The sequence below is a fragment of the Chelonia mydas genome, chromosome 3 (assembly GCF_015237465.2).
Source record: "Chelonia mydas isolate rCheMyd1 chromosome 3, rCheMyd1.pri.v2, whole genome shotgun sequence".
NCBI lineage: Eukaryota > Metazoa > Chordata > Testudines > Cheloniidae > Chelonia > Chelonia mydas.
Window position 1 is genome coordinate 62662844 of NC_057851.1, and position 27168 is coordinate 62690011.

The 27168-nt window shown below is 41.7% G+C and overlaps 1 protein-coding gene across 4 annotated transcripts; it reads left to right on the forward strand.

Annotated features, from left to right (window-relative positions):
* Nucleotides 1-10437: 10437 nt before the first annotated feature.
* Nucleotides 10438-21989, forward strand: PRSS35 (serine protease 35). Of its 4 annotated transcripts, XM_037894398.2 has the most exons (5): nucleotides 10438-10879; nucleotides 11058-11109; nucleotides 11624-11688; nucleotides 11799-11878; nucleotides 17098-21168. In XM_037894398.2, exon 5 carries the CDS (start codon nucleotides 17117-17119, stop codon nucleotides 18356-18358), a length of 1242 nt encoding a protein of 413 aa, XP_037750326.1. In that variant the 5' UTR covers nucleotides 10438-10879; nucleotides 11058-11109; nucleotides 11624-11688; nucleotides 11799-11878; nucleotides 17098-17116; the 3' UTR covers nucleotides 18359-21168. The 4 variants fall into 4 exon arrangements, with proteins under 4 accessions (XP_037750326.1, XP_027677143.2, XP_027677142.2 ...); XM_027821342.3 differs by lacking the exon at nucleotides 11799-11878; XM_027821341.3 differs by lacking the exons at nucleotides 11624-11688; nucleotides 11799-11878 and having other exon boundaries at nucleotides 17098-21989.
* Nucleotides 21990-27168: the final 5179 nt, after the last annotated feature.

The window sequence follows — 27168 nt, forward strand, 5'->3', positions numbered from 1 at the left end:
TGAGGATACTAACCTATGTAATCAGCTGAGTCCATTGTAAAGATGAGAGTCCAACTTGGATATGTGCTAGCAACCTTGGGCTGAAGAGGTAGGAGGTCTGGGGGGCAATTATTTGTTTTAAAATGTTTACATTAAAAAAATCTTCTTAAACAGTGAAGATGTATCACAAATCAGTGGAAATAGAGGAAGAGGGGCTGTTATGAAGGGACACCGGGGAAATGGGGAACTTGGGAGTTAGGCTGGAAGCAGTTCAGCCACAGGAGCACAGCAGTACACAGGGTTTAATAAAGTTCCACGTGTTCAACTTAATCCACATTCACCTTTACTCTTTGCTAATGAAATAATCACCTTCAATTAGCCTTGACTAAGCCTTGTGGTGCAGTGAGATGTGCCATGAGCCTGCTAGAACCCCCCTCAGAGCAATAGTGTAGCACAGAGGACAGAAAGGTACATGGTGCTCTGTGAATACCAGTGCAGGTATGGTGAACTCTGAGCATACACAAGCGAGTGTTAGAATCACGCTTTATAGTCCCTTCTTTTAAATACACATAGGGGAATGTCAGCATGTGGCAGTGACTATGACAGCCATACTAACAGCCTTGCTACTCTACAGACATCTCTAAAACTCTTTCACGCTATTATGCTGGAGGATGAATGACCTCCAGCAACCATATATTTAATCTGTGGGCATTCACAAACTATGATGAAGCTGATGGGTAGGCTAAATGAGGGAACAATTAAATGCATATTGTTCAGTGATAGCTGAAGCACCAGAAGCCACCACCCAAAGATTAGACTGAATGCAAACACCAGGGCTGGAGATTAATTGATGGAGCTGTGTCTGGGTCAGAAGCAGCCAGAAAGCAGTAGACAAAGAGATGCACTTATAAGTAAGGCCCTGAGAGAAAGCGACGATAGGCAGCTTTTAGGGCAGAGTGCTGGCTGGAAAGGCAGGCTTGGAATTGTGAGCAAAGAAACTGCATCCTGTTGTCTGTTCCTTCTGTGTTCAGGGAAACAGGACTTTGTGTACATTCTCTGGGAATAAAGAGGATTGCAAAGAAATACCTGTCATTAGTTTCTCCTCTTCTAGAAACAAGCCACAAGGACCTGCACATTGGATAACCACTTGGGCCAAAAGGTGTAACAATACATTCTTAGATTTTGGCATCAAGAGGGGCTATTATAACTACCTACTTGGACCTCCTGCCTATCATAGCTTCCTATAAAAGGGATTCCTTGAGCTACAGCTGTACCTCTCCTCAGATGACAGGATGAGCTCTAGCAACCTGCTGCAACTACTCCCTGGATCAATCAGTTACACCCAATACAGTGAAAGTCAGTGAATGTATGAATAGAAGAGGTGGTACAGAATGTGTGGATCATAACACAACACAGAAAAAGGCAGACATCAAGTGTGATTTGGTTCCAGTGCCTATTGCCAGCTCCAGAGGACCAAAGATAATGTGTGGTGTGGGAGACATGACCTTAACTCTGGATTTCAGATTGGTTTAACAAACAAACAAAAAACTACACACCCAACATCCACGTTCTGGAAGGGTACCAAGCAGTACTTGACAACTTTAACTCTGCATTAGCCATGTTTTCTGGAAGCTGAATACAATGCTCTCTTCAGCTATCTGCAAGCAAAAATAATAGTTTTAAAGATGTGTAAACTTCAGCTCAATAGGGTGTTAACTTTGAAATCTAACAATACAGCCATAAAAACTGCCCATAATTTTAGTAGACTTATTCCACAAAACTCACCTCCCACCTGTAGCTCAGTAGGGGAATAAGCAGGAAGATTTTCCTTAAGGTGTGATACTATTCTGGAAAATGACTGTCAGAATGGACCCTCTTACTCAACAGATCTGCTAAGCTCTGAATATTTACTAATAGCTGCTGAATTTGGGGGCGGGGAATAAATGTTTGCAGCTTTACTCTCAGAGATGAGATTGCAAGGCTGCCAGTTAGAAACTTTTTAAAATTGTAAACTGAGCAAATATGATCTGATCACTGAGCATCAATAAGCAGAGTTTCACAATGCCATTTTTAAGGAGTCACTTTTCAAAGTAAAACCATACTTCAAACTCTTCAGCCCAGTGTGTATACGAGCATCAGCTGCCATAGTTTAACTCTCACTGCTTCCCCCAGGGCTGTCAACATTCTGGCAGAAGCCTTGAGGACCATTCTTTTCTCAGGCCACAGCTATACTAAAAACTTTGGTTGATGCAAGATATGGCAGTGTACAGCTGCAGAAGTTTCTATCTCACTCAGGCACATTCATATTTGACTGCTTGCATCTGCACTGTACATACTCACCAGAAGTGCTTGTGCTGATGCAAAGTGTGGTCCACTACAGGTAGATATCCCAGTGTGCCATAAGCTGCTGCCCAGTACAATGCCTTTTGGGAACTATTTGTAATCTATTATGGAATAAAAATGACTCACCTAGGGATCTCTAGGAAGGAGGGGTCAAGTTCCCAGCATGCAACTTTCTCCATCCTACAATGCCAGCTGTATCCCATAATTTTCACTTTTTTAAAAAAAATCCCACAAACCCACATGGTACTTTTTGGAGTCTACCCTTTCTGAAAGAAGCATGGAACCCATAGACCTCTGCACTATTCTCATGAACATTGCAAATGTAGGATGCACAATGCTCATGTATTTGCAGGCTAACAGAAAGTACTGCAACAGGGGACATGATGATTTCTTGGAGGACAGTTTATGGAGGGACATAGCAAAAAACAATTCAAGGTTGTTGCTGGCATTCATGGGAGCAGCTGTGGACAATGGAGCAACACTTCTGGGCCTGAGAAATGAGCACTGGTGCCTATTGGGTCTTGCATAACATCTGTGGGGCAAGGGAAGAAAAGTTGCCACCATGGTGGAAATGGAGCAGCTGTTTTCTGATTTTGAGCTCTTCCAATGGCCCTTGCATCCGGCTGTTCAACGTGGAGCTGGTTGATTGAGGGAAGCTTTGAAAGAGCCCTTTAGTGGTTAGCCACAGTAGCGTTCTGGACCTGGAGCTTTAGGCAATGCTGGGAATTGTGTAGTGCTTGCTGTACACATTTATAAATATGACTATTTTCCTGAAGCTATGCATCATGCACTGCTTCCTGTACATTTACAAGTACTGTGTGCTTTGAGTGCTCCTATGCATTCTTCAATGAATTGTGAGCTAATAAAGATTGTTTTGTTCTCCCAAAACAGTGTGCCAAAAACAAGCACCACAATGCAAATTTAACAAATTAGTAGAATGTAACTTTGAAACTGGAAAGGCACCAAACGTTCTATTTCAGTGCATAAACATAGTCCATTATGACTACACATATACCAGCTGTGGTTGTTAGAGGTCAATGTATGTTAAACTGTGGTTTTACTTGCTATTTCACAGCATGGAGTGGTAGGGGTAGGGATGTGGCCCACGATGTCTTGTGGAAAGTTGGGGTTGGGGGTGTAAGGAGCTGCTACCATGGAATTCTCCCAGGAGTGGGGAGGAGGCCAGGATTTTTGGACCAGTAGATCAACCAAGTTCTGCAGCACTTGAGGTTGCTGCCTGAGACGACCCATTATGTCCTGGTGCATCTTCCCCTCCTTGTGCTGCTGGGTCTTTTGGTCTGCCATATTGGCCCTCCAGGCCCTTAGTTCATGGTCTGATACAATATTGGCTTGCAGGATGTCACTGATCATGTCCTCCCTTGTCCTCTTCTTTCTTCTCCTTAGCAAGGTCAGGTATTCTGCAAGTGTGGAAGGGGCATCTCTCAAACGCCACAATGGCAGAAGCTGCCAATTAAGACAGATGTATCATTAGATTTAGAATCACAATGGAAAGGGAAAGATAAGTTTCAAAATGCCTTTTTTCTTATTCCCATAAAATTTTAATAAGACATGTTCATTGCCACTTCAACTTCAGAGTGCCTCCGCCCAGCGCTGCTTTCTAGCCCCAGCTATGATGAGCATGACCCACCAGGGATTGGTGGGAGGAGAGAGTGGGAAAGGATTTTCGATTGCATGAAGCAAACTTTCAGTCCCTATTCCAGGGTATGATATAAAGGCTGTGGCACTGAATATTGGCACTGCTTCCACAGGTGGTGGTGATTTTAGCAGATATCTCACTCCTGAGGGTAACTAAGGCATAGAAAGCACAGGCCCCCCTAGGCCTGTATGCCACAAGCCTATTTATTGCAATGGTGCCAGCCAAACTAATTTTGGAGTGATGTGAAAAAGCGTCCTACCATGGAGAAAGAAATAAGTCAGCAATCCCTAGAAACCTTAGGGAGAGGATTGCAGAGTATCTCCATAAAAGTTTTATTGAGATATCTCAGGAGGGTACAAGGGTCATCCTTACGAACATAACTGCTCCACATGCCCCTCCCACCCCCACTAACCCATCCATGGAATGAAAAGATGCCACCTCTACCTGCTTGTTGTATGTCTTCTCTATGTCTTCTCATCTGAGTAAAACAATGAGAAGTTGATACCAGGGTCTTGTTACGATGGCCAGGCTATCTTTAAATTTAAGTATTGTGAGGAAAAAATGAATGCAGACACTTACCCAAGGTCCCTTTCCCTTTCACCAGGCTCATCCATGCTTGCATCGTGGGATTGGATAGATCGTGGAAGAGTCTTGACCAGGTCCTGGCTTGTGGCATGGCTGGAGCCTCCTCCCCACAGCTCTTCTTCCCTGTTCATGGGAGGGATCTCTGTCTTGGGCTCCTCTGAGGTATCTATGGTGCTGGATGGGTCTCTGCCAAGTATGGCATATAGTTCATTGGAAAAGTGGGGGGGTGTGCAGCTCAGCAGCAGATCTATCGGTCTCCCTGGCCTTGGGACATGCCTGGCGAATTGCTTCACTTTCAGGAAGCACTGCTGCTGATCCTGGTTGTACCCCTTTGTCCTCCATGCAATCTGTTCATAGATATCCATATTTCTACATCTGTTCCATAGCTGATCACAACCTCCACTCTAACTTCTTCCACAGGTGCTTCAGTGCTACAACAGTATAAGGCAAAGCACATAAAGAAAGTTGGCCATGCCTGCTTTAAAACTGGTCAGAATAGAATGTGTGCTACAAAAAAAAAATTAAAGAAAGAAAAGGACAAGAAGGGGGGCACTCTTTCCCCTGTGGTAAAAAACAATAAAACGGGTTCAGTTCAAAAGAAAGTTGAATAGATCTGTCATTAATTCTTTAAATGCTTTTACGCCGCACCAAGCCTCACGAGGTACATCCAGGTGTATTTGGGTTCCACAGAATTCCAAGTATTACAGAGGGAAGGAAGATCTTCTGGTTAAGACAACGAAGTAGGAATCAGGGTTCTAGCTGCACCTCTGCCACAGACTTCCATGTGACCTTGACAATTCAGTTAGCCCCAATCTACCACATACTTGACTTTCAGCATGAGCTCAATTGGACTACTCACATCCTTCAAGTTAAGAAATACATGTAAATTTTTATTGGACCCATCTTTTGTCTGTCTTGGCTATTTAGACTGCAAGCTTTTGAAGACAGGGACTGTCTCAGAATGTTTATGTACTGCACCGAGCAAAATGGGGCCCTGATGTCAACTGGGGCTTCTAGGCACTACTGGAATGTAAATAGTAATAGAAACAGCATTGGAATAAGACCAAATAAAGGCAAATACCTCCGTATTTATATTGGGCGTATGCTTTTTACTTTGCCCTGGGAAATCATTTATGTACATAAAGAGACGCTCTCACAGCATTTCCGCCAGGGATAGAAATGCTGTGGGAAGATCAGTTTCTGCAGAGCTGTATGAAAAATAAGCAACAAATAATTAATCCAGAAAGTTTAATTTCTACTCAGAATATCCATGAGCAACTCATTTCTAATGTAGTCGTCTGACAGTACTTGAGAAATATTTTTTTTAAAACCTTAGATTGATTGTGAATAATTTCTGTAAATATTTGCTATTACTATGGGCCTGATCTAAAAGCCATTGAAGTCAATTGAAGTCTTTTCTTAAGTTTAATAGACTTTAGATCAAGCCCTATTTGAACTGTACTATTTACTTATGCTTAGCAAAATACATTTCATGGTATTGTTTCTGGTCTGACTGGATGAGCGTGCATACAAATTTAAAATTCAGTTTCTGTATATGAGCATACTGATTTTGAAATTCACTTTCAGTAACTGTTCATACTAGTAAAGCTTCATCAGTCAAGTGTTTGTGAAACATGAATGCATTTACGTTCACGGTTTGGAATCATAAACGTTTATTGAAAAATGTTACCAATATTTTTGAGCTCTCTACAAAAGCCTTTAAAAAACAAACCACCACCAAAACAAACAAACAAATAAAAATCCAACCACACATACAGATAGTTGAGTCATACCTCTGCCTTTTGGCTCAAAAATCGTTATTTATTAACTAATATATATTTTTCACAAGTCCAAGCTTTTGAAGAATGATAGTTCTAAATGTTTAAAAACAGTATGGATGTGTGTACACTAATCACAATGGATCAACATTTTTATATCCCTCACACAGGGTACATATAGTTAATACTTCAATATCCTTATGATGCTTTTAGTCAAGCCCAAGCTGGGTTACTCATTCATGTAAAATAAGTCTAAATCAAATAAGCAGTTACTGAAAGACTTCACTGAAGTTCAGACATGGTTTCTGTTATATGCAGTGTTGTTGTAGGTGTGTTGGTCCCAGGATATTAAAGAGACAAGAGAATATATTTTATTGGACCAACATCTACTGGAGAGAGAGAAGCTTTCAAGCTTACTCAGAACTCTTCTTCAGGTCTGGGAAATGTGTATAAGTTGACAGTCACTTTACCAACAGAACTAATTAGATAGAACCACACAAAATTGTGACAGGACCAAAACAAGCCACGGGACTTATAGCAGAGCCTCATTCAGATAAGTCAATGTGAGTTTCCTTGCAGTGTATGGAAGTAATAGGACAAATTCTTCAGTGAGCCCTTCCAACAGATATTTCTACATATTTGTACTAGCGTTCTCTTTCTCCTACCAGCACATTGCAGGTAACAGTTTATCAAAGCCCTGCTCCATATCCGTGGACATGTTCTGGAGGGCAGTCACAAACAAGTTCTCCAGAGACAAAAGACTAGCTGAGGTCTCAGCCAGGTGTCAATGGGACCAAAGGGACCATCAGCTGATTAAGTGGCCACTCTTGGGCAGGAAAGAGGATGTGGGCAAAAGATCTGCATTTTGACAAAACAGCAGTTTAAGGTTCCTGGTCATGCTCACTTTCAGTCTCCTGAACATCAGCTGGAGATGATACTTGCACAAGAGAATGGGATATAAGAGGAGTAGGCATCATCTCCCCAAATCACCTCTCCCTTGCTCTCTATTCATGGAATCATCAACAAAGGGAATGGGGCAGGGCAGGGGGAAGAGGGAGGGAAGATCCTGACTGAAAGAGGTTCAGCCAGTGAGACAGCTGGAACATGTGGTGAGAGAGACCTTTGCTTTGCCCCGTTCACTTAGCTTGTTAAGTTAGGTGTTAGTTGCATTTTACCTTTTATTTCTTTGTAACCAATTCTGATTTATACGCCTCATCCCTTGTAGTCACTTAAAATCTATCTTTCTGTAGTTAATATATTGGTTTGATTGTTTTATCTAAACCGGCGTGTTTGGGAAACTCCATCTGAGATAATAGAAAATGATATGAACAAATCCTGTTAATAAATGGCACACTTTATATGAGCTTGTATTATCCAGGAGGGTGCTTTTCTGGGGAAAAGTCTGTGACTGGGAGTTTGCTAGTGTTGCCCTGTAATGTAAATCATGAGTTACTGGCTATAGCCCTCCTTCAGTATAGCTAGGAGTGATCTACATGTTGGAGGCCATGTGGGAACAGACCAGAAGCGATTGCTCTCACAGCAAAGCAGTGTAAAAAGCAACCCATGTTAGAGAATTGAGGAGACATAGCTGTCCATCAGTTCAGATTGTACTCTGTGCAATGTCACAGAGTCCAAACACCAGAGCCCAGAGTTGGCACAGCTGGAGCCATGAACCAGGGCTTACCTGAAGGCAGGAGCAAGGCTAGGACATGACAAGAACAAGGGTGGATACAGGGTAGCATTTAGGCAGAAACAGTGCAGGAGTAATCATGAGCAGGGCTCGGAGCAAAGCAAGCCTAGCAGGACAGAGAATCCACAGGCATATGCATTTAACAGCTGCTGGGCTTAAGAGCAAGCCACCTGACTGCCTTAGCCAATCAGGTGGTTGTGCTGTGGCCCAGCTGTGCTCACTGACTGCCTGACAACTGAGCAGGTGCAGTTGCAGGCCCTAGTTCCAGACTGTACCACCACTTTGAGCCTCCTAGGAGCCCCAGGGCCTGGTTCCAGGGGGTAAGTTTTGTGAAAATCTTGCAGCAGATCTGTGGCATGGATAGAGTCCAATGGTTCCCAGGATCGTTCATCAGGGCCATAAACTTCCCAATCTACCAAGTACTGGAGCTTCTTTCTAAAGAGTTGTGAGTGCAGGATCTGTCTAACCAAGTACTCTTCGCGTCCCTGGATGTTGATAGCCAGGGCAGCAGAGTTGAGCAGGATGGGAACAGCAGGTTCTATGTGCAGGGCTTTAGGACAGAGACATGAAACACAGGGTGGATACTGAGGGATTTTGGTAATTGCAACTTGAATGCCACCAGGTTGATAGGTTCCTGAATCGTAACTGAGCTCAGGTATTGGTGGTCTAACTTAGCCAATGGGCAAGCTGACCTTAGATTCTGCATGGACAGCCAAACCTTGTCCCTGATGACAAGATCGGGGATGGCTTGGCAGCCCTGATCAGTGTGATGCTTGTACATCTCCTTGCCAGATTCTAGCAGTTCCTTCAGTTTTAGATGTACTTTAGAGGTGGGCAGTGAAGTCTGCAACAGCAGGAACCAGAGATCCCGTGAGGAAGCCTGGGTGAAACCAAGGGTGAAATCTGTAGTTGGAGAAAAAGGGCCTTGAGGGTGGCCTTATTATATGCAAATTCCACATGGGGACGGAGGGAAACCCAGTCATCTTGTCGGTAGTTCATGAAACACCAAAGATTGCTCAAGGACCTGGTTAAACCATGGAGAGAGAGATGTGGTTCAGGTTGGGGGGAGGTGGTGCGGGAGGGGTACAGGTGAGACTGGAGAGATGATGGTGTGGAGGGTGCAGCGAAGGCTTGGGGTGGGTAGGGGGAGAGGTGATGGGGAGGAGGACATGGCGGGGGGAGTGATGGCGAGGGGGCGTGGTGCGGCGGAGCTGGTGAGGTGGGGCTCAGGGGGGAGGTGATGGTGAGGAGGGCGCGCTGGGGGAGGGAGGTGATCAAGGGGACTCGTGGGGAGTGATGGCGAGGGGGGCGCTGACATGTGCTGGGCAGGCCGTTGGGTGAATCAGCAAGCGGCGCCTCCTGCGTTTCCAAGGCGGAAAACGCCCCCGCTCGCAGCTGAGAGACCCGCTGGCCCTGAGGCGCGAAGAGCCGCGGGAAAGTCCCTGGCAGGGGCAGCGCGAGGACGGGCCAGTCCCTCCGCCAGTTGCAGCGCAGGAGACTGGGGAGCCGGCGCCGAGGCAGCTCCGACCTCTGGCAGGGGGGCGGCGCCCTCTCGCAGTCCCCCAGCGTGCAGGAGGGGGGAGATCGGCCTCCCAGCCGCAGCCCGCTCCCGGAGAAAAAACCCCCAGCCTGTTCCCCTTCTCCCCTCCTTCCCCCTCTATCCCCGCCACCCCCAGTCCGTTCCCCTTCTCCCCTGCACCCCCCGCTGTCTCCCCACCCCCAGTCCGTTCCCCTTCTCCCCTGCACCCCCCGCTGTCCCCGCCGTCCCCGCCACCCCCAGTCCATTCCCCTTCTTCCCTGCACCCCCGCTGTCCCCCCACCCCCAGCCCGTTCCCCTTCTCCCCTGCACCCCCCGCTGTCCCCCCACCCCCAGTCCGTTCCCCTTCTCCCCTGCACCCCCCGCTGTCCCCCCACCCCCAGTCCGTTCCCCTTCTCCCCTGCACCTCCCGCTGTCCCCCCACCCCCAGCCCGTTCCCCTTCTCCCCTGCATCCCCCGCTGCGCCCCCACCCCCAGTCCGTTCCCCTTCTCCCCTGCATCCCCCCGCTGCCCCCCCCAGTCCGTTCCCCTTCTCCCCTGCATCCCCCCGCTGCCCCCCCCAGTCCGTTCCCCTTCTCCCCTGCACCCCCCGCTGCCCCCCCACCCCCAGTCCGTTCCCCTTCTCCCCTGCACCCCCCGCTGCCCCCCACCCCCAGACCGTTCCCCTTCTCCCCTGCACCCCCCGCTGTCCCCCCCCACCCCCAGTCCGTTCCCCTTCTCCCCTGCACCCCCGCTGTCCCCCCCACCCCCTGTCCGTTCCCCTTCTCCCCTGCATCCCCCAGTCTGTTCCCCTGCATCCCCGCGCTGTCCTCCACCCCCAGTCTGTTCCCCTTGTCCCTGCACCCCCGCTGTCCCCGCCACCCCCACAGCCGGCTCTTTATCTTCCCCACAGAGCAGTTACCCCACAGCGTGCACTTCTGCCGCCCTCTCCCGCCTTCCAGTCCAGCCAGCTGTTCCAGCTCATCCCGCCAGCCCCTTTCCTTCCCCTCCCATCCACAGAATCACCCGCGCTTGGTCCCCGCAGCTCACCCTCGGGCCGACCTCCCTCCCCCGCCTGGGAAAAACCTGGCCGCTCCCCCCATTCCCTTCTTCAGTAGCCGCCAGGGCTCCGGCTGTGCTCAGTGGCTGCTGCTCTCTCTGGTGCTGGCCGGCGGGCGGTGACGATCTCTCTCTCCCACCAGATTAGGAACCAGCTGGCAAATACGGATTATGACCTAGATAAGAGTAGAGCACCTATTGCCTGTCCACGTAGAAAGTTTTACGAGCTGTGGATTTGGAAAGGTTTTCACTTTTCTCTCGAATGCTAACAGGTATGAAACGGTGTTTCCAATGATGTTCCTATGTGGCGCCTTCTGAGCTAGGAATAAACTCTCAGGGGGCTGCCTGCTTTAAAAGCAAACAGGCACGTTGACATGCGGGCTGCACCTGAGACCTCTTACTCGTACCACAAAAATGCTGAACGGCCTTTTTTTTTTTTTTTTTCTAAAGACCTGAGAGCTGGAGTTTGCGGACTAGCTGTTTGGAGCCTCAGCGGGAAAAGGTAGATACACTGTTCTCACACTCGCCCACCCTCCCCTGTTAAGGTGACCGTGTTTACTGGAACACAAATGTGGTCCTCTCTGTTACAGCAGCGTTTACAAATAGATACAGTTGATGAAAGATGTCAAGAAATAAATTTTTGGCCAGTTACAGGATTTTACACTAAAAGTAGCTTTTTCTGAATAGCCTGACCAGTTTGATGAAAATATTCTTGGCTAGATTGAACGGTGACACTTTTTTCCCTGGTACTTTTCAAGAGGCTTTAGCTTAAAAACAGAAAGAAAGAAAAGGCTTATTTTGGAAGTTTTCATACTTTTGCCTCTGCACAGTCCCAGCAATGCCTATTGAGAGAGGCTGTTTTTGCAGCAACTTCCCCCACCTCCTCTCGATTCATCTGCTCAGTTTCTCTGTTACCATTCCTCCCATATTTTGAAATTGACACTAATTTTATCCAGATTGCTTCTGGCAGTGAAGAGCTACAAAAATCTCTGCTAAGTTTTTTATTTAATTTTCAGCCTCTGGAGTCCTTTTTATAAAACGAGTTCATCTGCAAGAGAAATGGAAAAAGTAAAGGCAGCAGGTATTTAAATTTGAAAACTGATCATTTTGTTTTAGAAACCTGGGATCGATCTCTCTCTCTCTCTCTCTCTCTCTAAAACACAAGCCTAAAAGCTATTTTCTTTCTTTTAGGCAACTCTAGAATCGCGTTTAAGGAACTATCTATTGAGAGAGATATGTCCATAAAAGTGATTTCGAAAAAAATGTTTGAGGTAACACTGCTTCTGTTCCTGATAATGCTGGAGTAATTCATCCATCTACGTCTAATTCTTCTGTCTGTGCCTAATACACTGATATGCGGGCTCAGTGCATTACAGAGGGCATGTAGTAATTGTACACAAGAGGGTATTAGTGTAGAGAATTGTATAGTTACTAGACATCAATCTTGTAAACAGGCAAAGCTGATCAGTATCAATAAATAGGCAAGCTAGTTGCACTGCAAGCACAAAGAATTTAACAGACTGCTGCAACTAGAACAGCTCATCCCTAGGGATGGGGGTGGATAAAATAAACTAATTGGAAGTGAAAGCGACTGCTAACAGCAACTTTAAAAGGACGGTTTTTGGTCTCTAACAAGCATCTTTCACTTCCCAGTGAAACGAAAGTTGTAATGACAGAGCGTTAATTTTAGGAGCTGTTCAAACCATCCTCCAAAACGAACAAAAGTTGCTTGACAACCATGCTTTCTTTCTCTCGTCCTTGAAAAGTAAGGGAAGAAAATAGTGGGCGTAGTACTGTCTGGAAAGAAATGGTATCTGTCCATAAAGTGCGTGGCAAGCTTTGGGAGCTATACAAAGTAAAAATAACGTTTGTTAAAGTAGAAAATTGCTTAGTTTAGCACACACCGTTCACCAGTAATTGTATGCATTTGTGTGGCTCTGGAGAGAAACATTCGGGGGCGGTGAGAGGGACACTTGAGAGGGTTGAGAGGAAGATATTTAAGTGCATTTCATTCTCTAGTGGAATAAGTGTTCTTATCACAAAACAGCCGTGCCTTTGTGTACTGGGAAAACTAACCCTGAATGAATTAGCGATGGTATGGGTCAAAAGTGACGTGTGTTGTGAAAACACTTGCCAGAGCAGTGTCTTCAGGCAATCTTATCAATTGTCATTTTCTCAAGGCAGTTCATCTGGTAAATGTATCTTTTCCACCTGAAAGAGGTGTATGAGAGACTATTTGTACAATGTACACGGGTCTTTACAGAAGACTGAAAAACGACAGATTCCTACATACGAGTTTACAGCCTAAACTAAAATTTAATTTAAAATTCAGTCTAGAAAATTACGGGCAAGTATCCTTAATAAAAGCAGTTTTATAATGCATCATATTACACTGCATTGAAAGATAAAATATTTAGCAAGAATACGTTTAAAGAGAATTGATCTAATTCTGCCATCTAGTGGATAGATATATATATATATATATGCACTTCCTCCTAACTTGATATATATATCTGCCACTTCATCCAAAATGAATTAATGGAATTAAGGATAATTTCAGCCTTTCCTTATTGCTTAAATTTGTATCTCTCTCTCTCTGTGTGTGTGTGTGTATATATATACACACACACACACACACACACACACACAGAAAGAGAGATAAAAATTTAAGCAATAAGGAAAGGCTGAAATTATCCTTAATTCCATTAATTCATTTTGCAGCTGAAGTAAGTTTAGTTTGATTTCAGAACCCTGCCTTGTGCTTTAATACATATCTTGTAAAATTAGTTTCTATACTTGTGCACTATACATATACCTAAATTTACAATATCTCAGAATAGATCTCTGTTTTTCTTAAACCAGAATGGAAGGTCAGATATGTAAACTAACGCACTCATCAAGCATATCAGCACAAGTTAGGATGAAGTGGCAGACAGAATTCAGGACTGAGATTTACTGTTATGTCTTAGCTCATTACTAGAGTAATGGTTTCTTCTGTGGAGTCTGGAGGAGCGGGTGCTGTTACCCCTAAACATTTTCATGATTCATCTTGAGATTTCCACATGCTATCTGTGGTTAGATGTTGATAGATAGTTGCCCCAAAACAGTGAGTTTTCTTCCTGAACTGTTCATTCCAATTTTTTTCCCTTTGCAAAATTGTGTGGAAAAAGATGTACCTCTAAACAGGTTAAAGTAACAACTCCTCACTTTGAGGTCTGAACATTACTTAAATCTGTTTTTGAGATACTAGAGCCCTAGTCCTTGTGCAAACCCCTCCAACGATAAGTACCTTTTCAACAACCCCAGGACACAGATTGTACTAAACAGATAGCCATTGGAGGGAAAAACCCTGCCAGGAACTTGAGCTTCATTTTTCTTCTCATCAATCCTATATTAGCAAGTGAATTACAACTATGAATGAATTCGTGGGAAATTTGGGGCAAACCCACAAATCTGCTTGTGGATGTTTTAATTGTATGAAGAGGGAGATATGTTATACTGGAGCTTGTTGTTGAAGAGGGACCAGAGTAGAAGCAGAGCGTAGAGTTTGGGGGGAGTTTGCTATGGAGGATGGAGAAATGTTTGGGATGTTGGGAGTTTGAAGTGGGGAAAGTGGGAGGGGCTTGTACATGCAGCAGATCAAGATAAGAGCCCTCATCATTGTGTTGGGGGGTTTTGATAACTGGAAGGAGAAGCTGAAGTTTTTCACAGGGGACTGAATCGCCCCTCTCCCTTTTGTTTTGTTCCCAGTTTCTTCTCCTTCTCTGAAGCACTTTCTCCCTATCTTAAAGCAGCATAGTGTTTAAGGTCTCTGTTTATTAATTTTAAACATGTGTAGCAATAAAAGAAACCATTATCTAGGACAACTAGTTTGCTCTGATATGGCAATTCCTATGTTTGTAAGAGGTTTGTTTCTGGGTATAGGCTTCTTCCAACTCTCAAAGTACTTCATTTCCAACTCATAGCAAACAAAAAATGGTTCATTATAAATGTAAAAATTCTTTACTTCTAAAGTCTGCCCTTACAGAGAATAACCATTCTATTCAATCTTTCAGACAGGAAGAGCTGATGTGGTCTTTGCGGTTGTGTTAGGGATGATTGCAGGGAGTTACATCACCCCACCCGTTTTATTGTAGGAAGCCTCTATTTAGAGAAAAGTTAGTTATAGCTCCAGCTGGGACATCAACCATCTTACTGGAAAGACTTCAGCAGTGGTATGCCCAAGTCTCTCTGCATGAAACTAGCATTAGTGAACATTCCTAAACATTTATGACACTTAGCTGTAGGAAAACATCATGTATGTGGACTCTGAATTGTGAGCCAGTCATTAGGCTCAAAGAGAAGGGGAATTCTAGGAAGCATGTGTCTTGCATATTGACAGGTTTCACAAGTTCTGCAGAACAACTGGCTTTCTTAGCACATCTCTACTTGTTAAACAGGTGTATTAGGACATTAAAATACAGTTCTTTTCACATTAATATCAGTAATATTTATCCTTTCAGGCTTTTAAAGTTTTTTGTATACTTTAAAACAGAATCTGGCCTACTTTAAAGTTCATCTTCTTATACCCTCATGTTAGTTGCCTTTATTGCCACACCCCTGCCTTCATGCCCACTTTAACTCCCTTTACCTCAGACTTGGTGGTCCAAATTTAGAAGATCTCTAAGGAGAATAAATTGGTAAGGGGGCATGAATCGAAGGGCAGGTCTGCACCGATGCAGCTGAGCCACTGTAGAGCATCTTGTGAAGATGCTCTATGCCCATGGAAGAGCTCTTCCCCATCGGCATAATTACTTCACCTTCACGAGAGACGGAAGCTATGTCAGTAGGAGAGCATTTCCTGTTGACATAGCACTGGTGTAGACAGCGCTTAGGTCGCTGTAACTTGCGGTAGTGTAGTCCTGCCCTAAGTACGTTAATTAGGAATCAAAGTTAGTGTACCACACAAGTTTAGGATATTAGAAGATGATGTAATATCTAGCCCTATTCTCTTTTTATTATCTTTAATTTTCACCAAAACAAAGGATTCAGATTTTGATAAAAACTATATATAATTTGTTAAACTATATTATATGTAATAGAAAACAGACATTTTATCCAGGTTTCCACTGTAATTACGGTAAACCAAAGAGCATAACCATACATGTCCTTAAATTGCTTAACTTACGGTTTAATTATAGGCAATGCTTTAGGTTTCAATATTACCCAACTGTACAAAGGGGTACATGAATAAGCTCAATTCTCCAAATGACAACAGCCAATATCTGGTTAATATTTTAGGCATCAAGTCCATCTACAGAGTTAGAATGGACTTGCAATTAAGGTACTGGGCTAGGATTCAGAGGAGCTTAGTTCCACTCCTGGCTATGCTATAGCCTTCCTGTGTGACCTTGGGAAAGTCACTTAGGGAACTAAGGCACAGAAAGACTATCTGTAAAACAAGAATAATGCTTCATTTGTGTTTCTTGTCTATTTAAAATGTAAGCTCTTGTGTATATACAGCACCTGGTACAATGAGTCTTGCATCTTAGCCGGGGCTTCCAGGCACCACTGTAATATGTATTAAAAGTTTTTTGAGAGATTTGAAAGGTAAATAGCTTGGGAGGCCCATCTAGCTCGTCCACCACCTATGACGGTGTCCTCCCTATTCTATGAATCCCTGAAATCCCTCCCCCAGATTAGCCATCTTCTACTATCTTGTGACTCACCCTTTGTGTATGAAGCTCTGTGGCTCTTGGGTCCCTCAGACAGACTAGAAAGCCAGAGGATGGAGCAGAAGCAAATCCTTCCAAGCAACAGCACAAGCAGGCAATTTAAGGAGTGAATGTGTCTCACTGTCCACAGGTACCAGAAACAGACAGAACCATCTGTCTTTCTGGTTGGATGCGTGGTATGTGGCTGCATAGGTTGCTTAGGCCTAAGGCTGCTACTGTTGGATATGATACAATAAAGAACATTTTCATTTGGATAAAGTACTAATTTGAATCAAGCTATTTTACTTTTATGTAGCCTTTTAAAAAAACATTTTGCACATATTGATCTGCATTTATTGCATATTATCTTCAGAATTTTTGCAGTCATGAGTGTTTTCAGCCACAAACACAAGAACAAAATTAGACAAGGCACTACACTATAAAGCCTGATGTTGATGGATTTGAAATGTATCAAATGCATTTATGATCGGTACCATGCCATGTTGTTAAAGTAGAACATGAAGGAAATGGAGCTAGCTTCTTAAAATACGAGTGTTATGATTTATATCTAGGTGTAATTTCTTATTTAATGAATAACATAAGTAGAATTATAGAGATCAAAATGTGGGGAAATGAATGAAGATTCAATGAGTTCCTGTTTCTCTTGTAACTCAGATGCCAATATTCTACTCCCATTGATTTTGATGGAAATATTGTACAGTGCTGTAATCATACAATATAATCCCATAAATTTAATTTTTAAATACCAATTTGAGTCTCTATTCTCCCTTTTTCAGAGCAACACACATTAACACAATGGGACATATATTGCTGTTGTTGATGCTTTCCATTCCCATATTATGTCTGGCTGATGGAGCCACAACAGAACAAGATTTCACCTGGCACTTGAAGAACGTACCCCAGATTGTGAGTGAACAGACTTTCTCTCTTGACAGCCCTAAATTTGAGGCAAAAGCCAAATTAGAGCTGAGTAATGTGTGTGGAATTGAATGCCAAAGGAGACTCCCAGTGCCAAGCTTGTCTGACCTGAAGGAGTTTCTGTCCTATGAGACCGTTTTTGAGAATGGCACACGGACCCTGACTCATGTGAATGTTCTAGGGCTAGCAGTTGACGCAGCCAACACCACCACCACAAGAACGTCCTCAAGAAGAAAGAGGCAGATATATGGCACAGACAGCAGATTCAGTATCTCTGACAAGCGGTTCATGACCAACTTCCCTTTTAGCACAGCGGTGAAGATTTCCACAGGCTGCAGTGGCATTCTTATTTCCCCCACGCACGTTCTAACAGCCGCTCACTGTATTCATAATGGCAAGGATTACATCAAGGGCAGCAAAAAGCTGAGGGTGGGATTGCTGAAGATAAGATCTAAAGGTGAGGGCAAGAAACGCAGAGGTGCTCAAAGGGGTAAGAGAGATGTTTCTGTGGCAAGAGATCACAGTGAGCATACCACAGAATTGAAGCAGAGATCCAAAGGTCGTGGCAGAAAACAAAAGGCAACAGGGAGGAGTCGGAAAACCTCCGATAGTAAACCTTCCTTCCAGTGGACCAGAGTAAAGAGTACCCAGATCCCAAAAGGCTGGTTTGAAGGTGTAACTGGGGATGTTTCCCTGGATTATGATTATGCTGTTCTTGAGCTCAAGCGCCCTCACAAAAAGAAATATATGGAGCTGGGAATCAGCCCAACAATCAGAAAGATGCCTGGTAGCATGATCCACTTCTCAGGTTTTGACGATGATCGATCTGGGCAGTTAGTCTATCGATTTTGTAGTGTGTCTGATGAATCCAGTGATCTCTTCTACCAGTACTGTGATGCTGAGCCTGGGTCTATTGGATCTGGAGTCTATCTCCGTCTTAAAGAGCCAAACAAGAAGAAATGGAAACGCAAAATCATTGCTGTTTATTCAGGTCATCAGTGGATGGATGTAAATGGTATGCAGCAGGATTATAATGTAGCGGTACGAATTACTCCTCTCAAGTATGCCCAGATTTGTTTCTGGATACATGGGAATGATGAGAATTGTACACGAGGCTGATAAAAGCTGAAACTAGATCATCTAGCACCTATAATATAATAAAGTAAAAACTTGCCCATAATTATTGGAAAAGCATCACCCCATATCAGGAATTATTTGAACTTGAAGCCTGCAAATATTTTGGTGTATTGAGTATTGCTACTCTTAGAGGGTTAGAATTTTCAAATACATTTTTTAGTTGTATAATAATCAACACGACATGCATTTATAATCCAAAACTCTATTTATGTTTAAAATTCTGATAAATTCAAATTGTTCTCATTAGAAAAATTGTGACTTCACTTGTTTAATTTTTTAAAGGGAAGTATTGAAACTTCTCAAACTGATACTATTAAACAATGTGTGGGTTTTTTTAAAAATACATTTCCCTTGATTTTCTCAGGGTTCTGCTCCAACAAGCATCTTCTAGTATGCAAGTAGCACATATCTTATATAATAGCATGTGCAGAATGATACAAATTGTGAAACATTTGAGTAAACTAACCTTAATTAGTTTGGACTTACCCCAAAGAGCGTATGTGCACTCTGAGGGAATGTCTACACTTACCGTGGATCGATGATGTGGTGATTGATCCACCGGGGGTCAGTTTAGTGGGTCTAGCTAAATTGACCACAGAGTTCTCTCCCATCAATGACAGAACTTACCTTATGCTTCTTATGCCAGTGAAGTCGACGGGAAAACTTTTCCTTGAACCTAGCGTGATGTACACACCGCAATAAGTTGACCTAAGTTATGTCGACTCCAGCTACGTTATTCTTGTAGCTGGAGTTGCGTAACTTAGGTCAACTTAACCCTGTAGTATAGACCTGCTCTGAGAGGTGATTATCTGGTTCATACTTGCTAGCTTGGAAAACTTTTTTGGGTGCCTTACAAACTCTTCCATGGAAATTCTAAATTGCTGTAGCTGATAATGAGTCCTAAAAACAATGAATTTCATTTCACTGCATTCTAAAATAGCAAAGAGTTTAATGAATGTAGCAGTTCTGTTTGGAATAAGGAAGAACCATATGGGTTTAATTTAATGCCTTTAAGTCTAGTTTGAGAAGGTATGCAAAGCTGGAGAATATGAAACATGTGCATTTTAATATTTGGAGACAAGTAGGTTTAATGAATAATAAAATATTCAACCTTTCCACCAGGTGAAGTTTTCTGTAGTTGTCTTTATCAGGAAGTGGCTATGTGACAACAGTTTAAAGCTTCAAAAAAAGATTTTTGGGTGCTAAACATTTTAACAGCTTTTGTAACTACTTTCATAAGAGTTCAGCTGTCATAGATAGGCTACAGTATATCAGCCTGGGAGTTGGAAAGCAATGCTCTTTTTCATACAATCCTAGAAGCTGGATAGTTCTAATCCCATCATATTCAGACCTCATCAACATGAGTTACAGGGAGAGAAGATAATCCTCCCATGCTAAATCATGTTATGCCACCTAATGAAATGGTAGGTGAGTTATCCTGTAAATGCAATAGGTATCTTATTAGGTAGCAATACTGCTAATCACATAATTTGGCTCATTTCTGCTACTGGACCACACAATTAATACAGAGGGTATTTCTATGAAGTGAGCCTGATTGTTTAACATTTGTATACAAGTATCACTAATTTTTTTGTTATCAGTTGTTCTCGATTGCTTCGCATATAATCTAATCCTGTGCGTTTCAAAGTCTTAGTGTAACAAACGAGACTGTCAGGATGCTAATTTAAATGCATATTTCAGGCTATATGCATTTGTTTATTACTGTTAAAGTTATTCAATATTTCAGTATTTAATTTGCTGTGATGATTAGCTTGCATCAATCAAAATTCATTTTCTTTACCAGTCTAGAAGAAAATAAACAAGATTTTTTTAGATATTTTTGGCTTGCTCTATCTTTAAAATTACATGTAATGCTGCACATTTATACTTGATATGTTTTGATGAAGTAGATTTTTTTAATGACTGAAAACACAAAATCTGGCACTTTTGATTTGCAGGTGACTTTGCCGTTGTATTTCTAAAGCATGAACATTTGAGGTTTATTTGTCTACCATAAACAAAACCTATTTTGAACTCTTGCAGTATTTCACTCTAAATGAAGTCTCACTCTAAATTAAACTTCTTTTTGTAATTTAGGCCCTGTCTCTGTAAACAGTTAAATGCAGGCTTTGCTTTACTCACATGACTGTCTGTTTGCAGAAACAGTACAATAATCTGTAAAGTTTGGAAAATGTCTAAGGTATAGTTAAAGATTAATGTTACCTTATTTATTCTGCAATGCCTCTAAATATTGCTCCTCCATTAAAAGTATATAAAATCACCTCAGTACAGTATTTGTACCTGCTACCTCATACCCCTGTAGCACTGATCTAAAGCATTATTTGGAGTGAACTATAATGCTTTACTTAAGTGTAGAAATTTTAACTTATTCTAAAAAAATTAAATGCCAGTTCCTCAGCTGGTGTAAATCAGCATAGCTTCATTGACTAACACAGTTACACTAGCTTCTGATCTGGCCCTCAATCCATCATAATTTAAATTGGTGACTTATTCCTTATGCTGGTAAGGCTTAGTATGCCTCTGTTCAGTATGACAGAAGTGACAGTCTGTTTTCATATTAGCTTGAGAATATGGGGAAAAAGCATGAATGATGAACAATGACAGTAGCAGATGTCAACTGACTTTATTTGATTAAGTATCTGCTGCAAGTACGGCAACCTGATCTCTTTCCTAGTCTATAACAAATACATGAACAAATATAACTTCAGTACCCAGAACGGTAATGGAGCAAATAATCAAGCAATCAATTTGCAAACACCTAGAAGATAATAAGGGGATAAATAAAAGTCAACATGGATTTGTCAAGAACAAGTAATCTCAAACCAACCTAATAGCTTTATTTGACAGGGTAACAAGCCTTGTGGATGGGGGGAAAGCGGTAGATATGGTATATCTTGACTTTAGTAAGGCTTTTGAAACCATCTCACATGACCTCATAAACAAACAAGGGAAATATAGCCTAGATGGAGGTACTATAAGGTGGTGACTGGTTGGAAAACCATTCCCAGAGAGTAATCATCAGTGGTTCACAGTCAAGCTGGAAGGGCATATTGACTGGGGTCCCACAGGGATCAGTCCTGTTCAATATCCTCAAATTATTTAGATTATGGCATAGAGAGTACATTTAAAAACTTTGTGGATGATACCAAGCTGGGAGGGGTTGGAAGTGCTTTGGAGGATAGAATTAAAATTCAAAATGATCTGGACAAACCAGAGAAATGGTCTGAAGTAAATAGGATGAAATTCAATAAGGACAAATGCAAAGTACTCCACTTACGAAGGAACAATCAGTTGCACACATACAAAATGGGAAATTACTGCCTAAGAAGGAGTACTGTAGAATGGGATCTGGGGGTTGTAGTGGATCACAAGCTAAATATGAGTCAAAAGTGTAACACTGTTGCAAAAAAAGCAAACAGCATTCTGGGAATATATCAGCAGGAGTGTTGTAAGCAAGACACGAGAAGTAATTCTTCCACTCTGCTACGCACTGAGGCGGCCTCACCTGGAGTATTGTGGCCAGTTCTGTGTGCCACGTTTCAGGAAAGATATGGACAAAGTCCAGAGGAGAACAACAAGTTATTAAATATCCAGAAAACATGACGTATGAGGAAAGATTGAAAAAAAATTAGTTTGTTTAGTCTGGAGAAGAGAAAACTGAGGCAGGACATAACATTTTTCAAGTACATAAAAGATTGTTACAAAGAGAAGGATAAAAATTGCTCTCATTAACTTCTGAGGATAGGACAAGAAGCAAATGGCTTAAATTGCAGCAAGGAAGGTGTAGGCTGGACATTAGGAAAAGCTTCTTAACTGTCAGGGTAGTTAAGCATGAACAAACTGCGAGGAAGGTTATTGAATTTCTATCACTGGAGGTTTTTAAGAACAGGTTAGATGCTTGTCAGGAATGGTCTGGTTATTACTTAGTCCTGCCTTAAGTGCAGGGGACTGGATTAGATGACCTACTGAGATCTCTTCCAGTCCTACGTTTCTATGATTCTATGTACAGTACCATTGCATATGAGTAAAATGTAAAAGTAGATGCTCACAGGAAAATATGGAAATTCATCAAAACTATCTTAATATGTTCACTTTTTGGCTTGGCATAAGCAGGTATAATTTCACTGAAGTCAGAGTTAAATTAAATGTAGAGTTGAATGTAGTCCAGGAATCAGCAACCTTTGGCATCCGGCCCAGCCAGGGTAAGCCCCCTGGTCCTGCAGGGTAAACCCCCTGGCGGGCCAGTTTGTTTACCTGCCGCATCTGCAGGTTCGGCTGATCGCAGCTCCCATTGGCCACAGTTCGCCACTCCAGGCCAATGGGGATTGCAGGAAGTGATGGTCAGCACATCAGTCGGCCCACACCGCTTCCCGCAACCCCCATTGGCCTGGAGGAGCGAACCACCGTGCGATTGGCCGAACCTGCGGATGAGGCAGGTAAACAAACTGGCCTGGCCCGACCTGCCAGGGGGCTTACCCTGGCGGGCCATGTGCCAAAGGTTGCCGATCCCTGATGTAGTCATGATATTCCACGGCACTCAAGTCAAAAAGTAAAAGAAAAGATAGATGATGTATCCCAATATCATAAAACATTCAAAATGGTCACTGCACAAAAGAGAATGAAGTGCTTTACCTAAGCAGTGTTGCTGCTCACTTCTGGCATTTCTTAAATATTTCACAAGTCAATTGATTTTCACACACTGATGTGCACAATCCCAAACAGTCAATGAAGTGGACATAGCAATTGCCACGCTATGATGGCAAATGAAATTAGTAGTCCTTGTGATAATTTAAAAATTCTTAAGTCAAAATTGATACCTGGTAATATATAGTCCCAAATTCAGATCTGCTCTAAGTGGGTGCCACAGATCTGAATTTGACTTCGACCATAGTTCTCAAGACTCAAAGTGGGGCAGAGCTCTGGCCATAATTCTCCAAATGGTTTTTCTCCCTCTGAAGAATTTGAATACTCGCCACTTGTATTTACCCAATACAAACACTTTTCCTTCAGGGGTTTTCTGATCTGCCATATTGGACCCATTTCTTAATATTGTACCTGGCTTTACAAAAAGAGTGATTCTCAACAGGTTTTTTTTTTTTTTTTTTTTTGCAGTGACTACTGGCAATTTAGAAAAATGAACCAATAACTTTTTGACATAAAAAAGTTAAGCCTCGTCAGCAAAACATCAACAAACTAATACCTCAATTCTGCAAAGATTTATGCGTTTGCTTAACATTATGCTCCATGAGGAGTCCCAGGGATAACTCAGTGTGTGAAGTACAGCACATGCAATGTGTTTTTAGGCTAGGGGCCTAAGTCTATACTAGCTTAGTAGAAGAAAAACAAAGTTAGCAAAATTATTAGGTATATAGCAGTGTAAAAGTACAGGGTGCTTTAAAACACACACACACACACACACACACACACACACACACACACAGAGTCCTTGACCAAAAGAATTTATAAACTAAGATTTAAATTTTGCACTGATTTATATCGCATGAATGGGGTATAAATCAACACACAATACGGCCCTAAGTCAGACAAATGTATTATACAGAAAAAACAATTCATGTACAAGAAAGAACGGACACATTGTTGGGGAGGAGATAAACAGGGTGTTTTTCTTACTCTGCTTTTGATTTCAAGAAATAGATAATGAACATTTAATGGAGGCACATATACACAACATTATAACAGCAAAAGAGACAGTTTGGTTTTAAAGAAGGATTTGAGGGAGGAGTTGGAAGACAGCTGATGCACAGGGACTGGATATTTTTTCCAAGCAAAAAGGCTGGCATGAAAGGCAATAAATGAAATAGTTAGGAGAGAGTATGAAGAGAAGCATAAGAGCAAGAGGCCCAGTAGAAAGCAGGTGAAAGTGAAAGATTATGATCTCTTATTGCATAAAATTCTGCATAATCACAAACAACCTTAGTTTTGCTATTAAATAATTTAGTCTGTTCCTACCAATTAGGTGCAGGTGTTCCCAAATTCTGGAATCAAGCAAGGGAACACTAAGAGAAACTCTAGACACCAATGTCCAGACTTTACTCATGAGCAGTCTCACTGACGTCAACAGGACTACTCATGTAAGTCTTACTTGTGTAACTAAGTATTGTGTGGTCAGGCACCATAGTAAGCAACAGGTCCAAGCTCTATCTGAAAGTTTGGGGAATAAGAACCCTTCAGTCAGTGTTGGATCCTGGAGAGCGCAATACATTTCTCTAGTTTGGTAGTAGCTCAACATTATGATGTTGAGGTTCCCAGCAAGCCCTGATCCTCATAAAAGAAAGTAAGTTTTAAAATGTCTCTGCCATTTATTGCCCCAATCATAGCCAATAAAATTTTTCAAATACTTTTGATTTTTGTTCGGCATATTTGCTGAAGTGTAATTGGGTACTTTAATTTAAAAATACAGCATATCACTGATTGAATATGTCGATTAAAAACATTTTTATTTGGAAATGCCAGGATTGAAGGCTGTCTGAAACAATTAAATTTAAAGGCTGTTGTTCAAGTGAAGGCCTGAAATTGTTCAATAAGCTCTAAAGATGTGGAAGGAAATCTATGCACCCTTTGTTGAATTATTTTTATTTCCCACAACTGTGTTCTCCCACAGCTAAATTATATTCAGATGAAAAACAAAAAGAATCACTAACCTTGTGCTGTAGCTTTTCATCTTTTTGTCTTCTGCAAAATGCAAACTTGATTGAGGATTCATTTAAATTTTCTAAAGAATGGGAGCAAGTATCCCTAGACAAACTGTAGTGCATACATATTACTATTAACAAACAGCTATGTCGGTCCCAGGATTTTGGTAATGGGTAGATGAGGTAATAGCTTTTATTGGACCAACTTCTGTTGGTGAGAGACACAAACTTTTGAGTTTATAGAGAGCTCTTCTTCAGGTCTGGGAAATGTACTCAGTGTCACAGCTGCATACTTGCCGGTACTCAGATTCCTGGTGAGATTCCTGCAAGCCCAGCACTCTTCTTAGTATGCCTAACAAGGACCTTCTGCTCCGTTAGGACATTTGGTAAGGTAAAGGTTGATAAACAACAAAAATACACAGTATATAATTTAACTGAAGAAGGTATGATTTCTGCCTTTCTTTGCCTGTTTCCTTACATTCTTTAGCCTTTCCTTAAAACAACTAACTCATCAAGTAGCTTTTTTGACTGGACAATGTGTTACTTTGTTATGGAGATACAACAGATGATCTAATAAGCCTCCTCCATCTCTCATATAGATGGTGACCCAAAAAAATCATTTGGGAGCATTTATTTATCATCAGGTATGGGATTTACTATGTAGTATGAGGAGAAAGTGGTATCTTACTCATCAAAATTGTTTGTTTCAACAGAGATGTATATGGTAAGACCAAAAAAACTTGGTCTTTTTACTTGATTAAATTATGAAAGATCTTTTGAAAAATGTATCTATATAGACTGTGTAGAGTTTATATCAGTGTTTGATTCTATTCTATTCTATATGGATTCTTGTATCACCCTTATCATGGAGTATGTCTGAGCACCGTCCAGTAGTGCAGTAAACTACATGACTAACATCTGTCACGTGCAGTTTGTTCTTTCTCCCCTCTTCTCCCCAGAGAGTTGATGATGTGTGGTGCTATCAAGCTTTTATTGCCACAAGTTTGGGACAACTCTAATATTTATGAATGGTGGACAATATGTAGATGATACCAAAAACATAGTATGCCACTTAACACACCTTGTTTATGCCACCTGTTTAGCTTTTTTTTTTTTTTTTTTTTTTTTTTTTTTAAAGTTTTCTTATATTTTCTCTCTCCGTAGTGTATTAGTTTCTATGAAAACAAAGTTGTCATAGGTATGGGTGGAGCTTATATTAAGTCATTTGCGATACAGTGGCCTGAAATTTAGACTGTTTTTAAAAATTATTGGAATTCTATTAGAACTATGAACAAATGTTATAAATACTGAGTCAAATTCTCATCTTATTTACAAGGGTGAAACTGAGAAGAATTTGACCCACTGCATATATATTCACACATTTATGTTACAAGGGACCAGGCATTTGAGGCATATACCTGTAAATAGGTTATTAAAAAATAAAAAGGAAAAGGAAAAAATCTTTAGAACATCAATAGAAAAAGAGGCAGTTTAAAAAACATTCAACATTAAGGGACCAGTTTTGCAAGGCCTATCTAAAGGGCCACCACAAAGTCATATGTGGTGCTTAGGCCTTATGATGGTGCTCTGTCCATGGGCGAATTTAACCCTCAGTGACTAAATGAATGTATTCCCTAAGTGAACTTAAAACCAAACACCCAATATAAATGAGAGTATTCAAATGCAAGACCCTATCTTGTAAAGTTCTGAACACCCTGAACTCCTTGGGAATCTGACAGAAGTTGAGGATAATCAGTTCACAAGATCAACAGACCCTTACATTTTTCACAAGCTATATAATACAAAAGTTTTTAGTTTCTTACCATTTAATTTTAGAAATTTATCTTAACAGCCTCTTACCATAGAATGATGACTTTTTAAAAAATGCTTTGTAGAATAACAGTATTACTAGACATTTTAAAAATATAGTTACTTGCTTTGTACCAATAAAATAAAAATATATGTGTAAAAGTAAAAATGTTAATAACTTTTTGTAATTATGCAGCCACTGGTGCTATAATATACCTGCATGTGCCTTTGTAGTGTAATCATCATAACTTCTTTTTAGCAGCTTTTAAGAAACTCCAGTTTTAGTTTTGCTAGCTAAACACCTCAAGT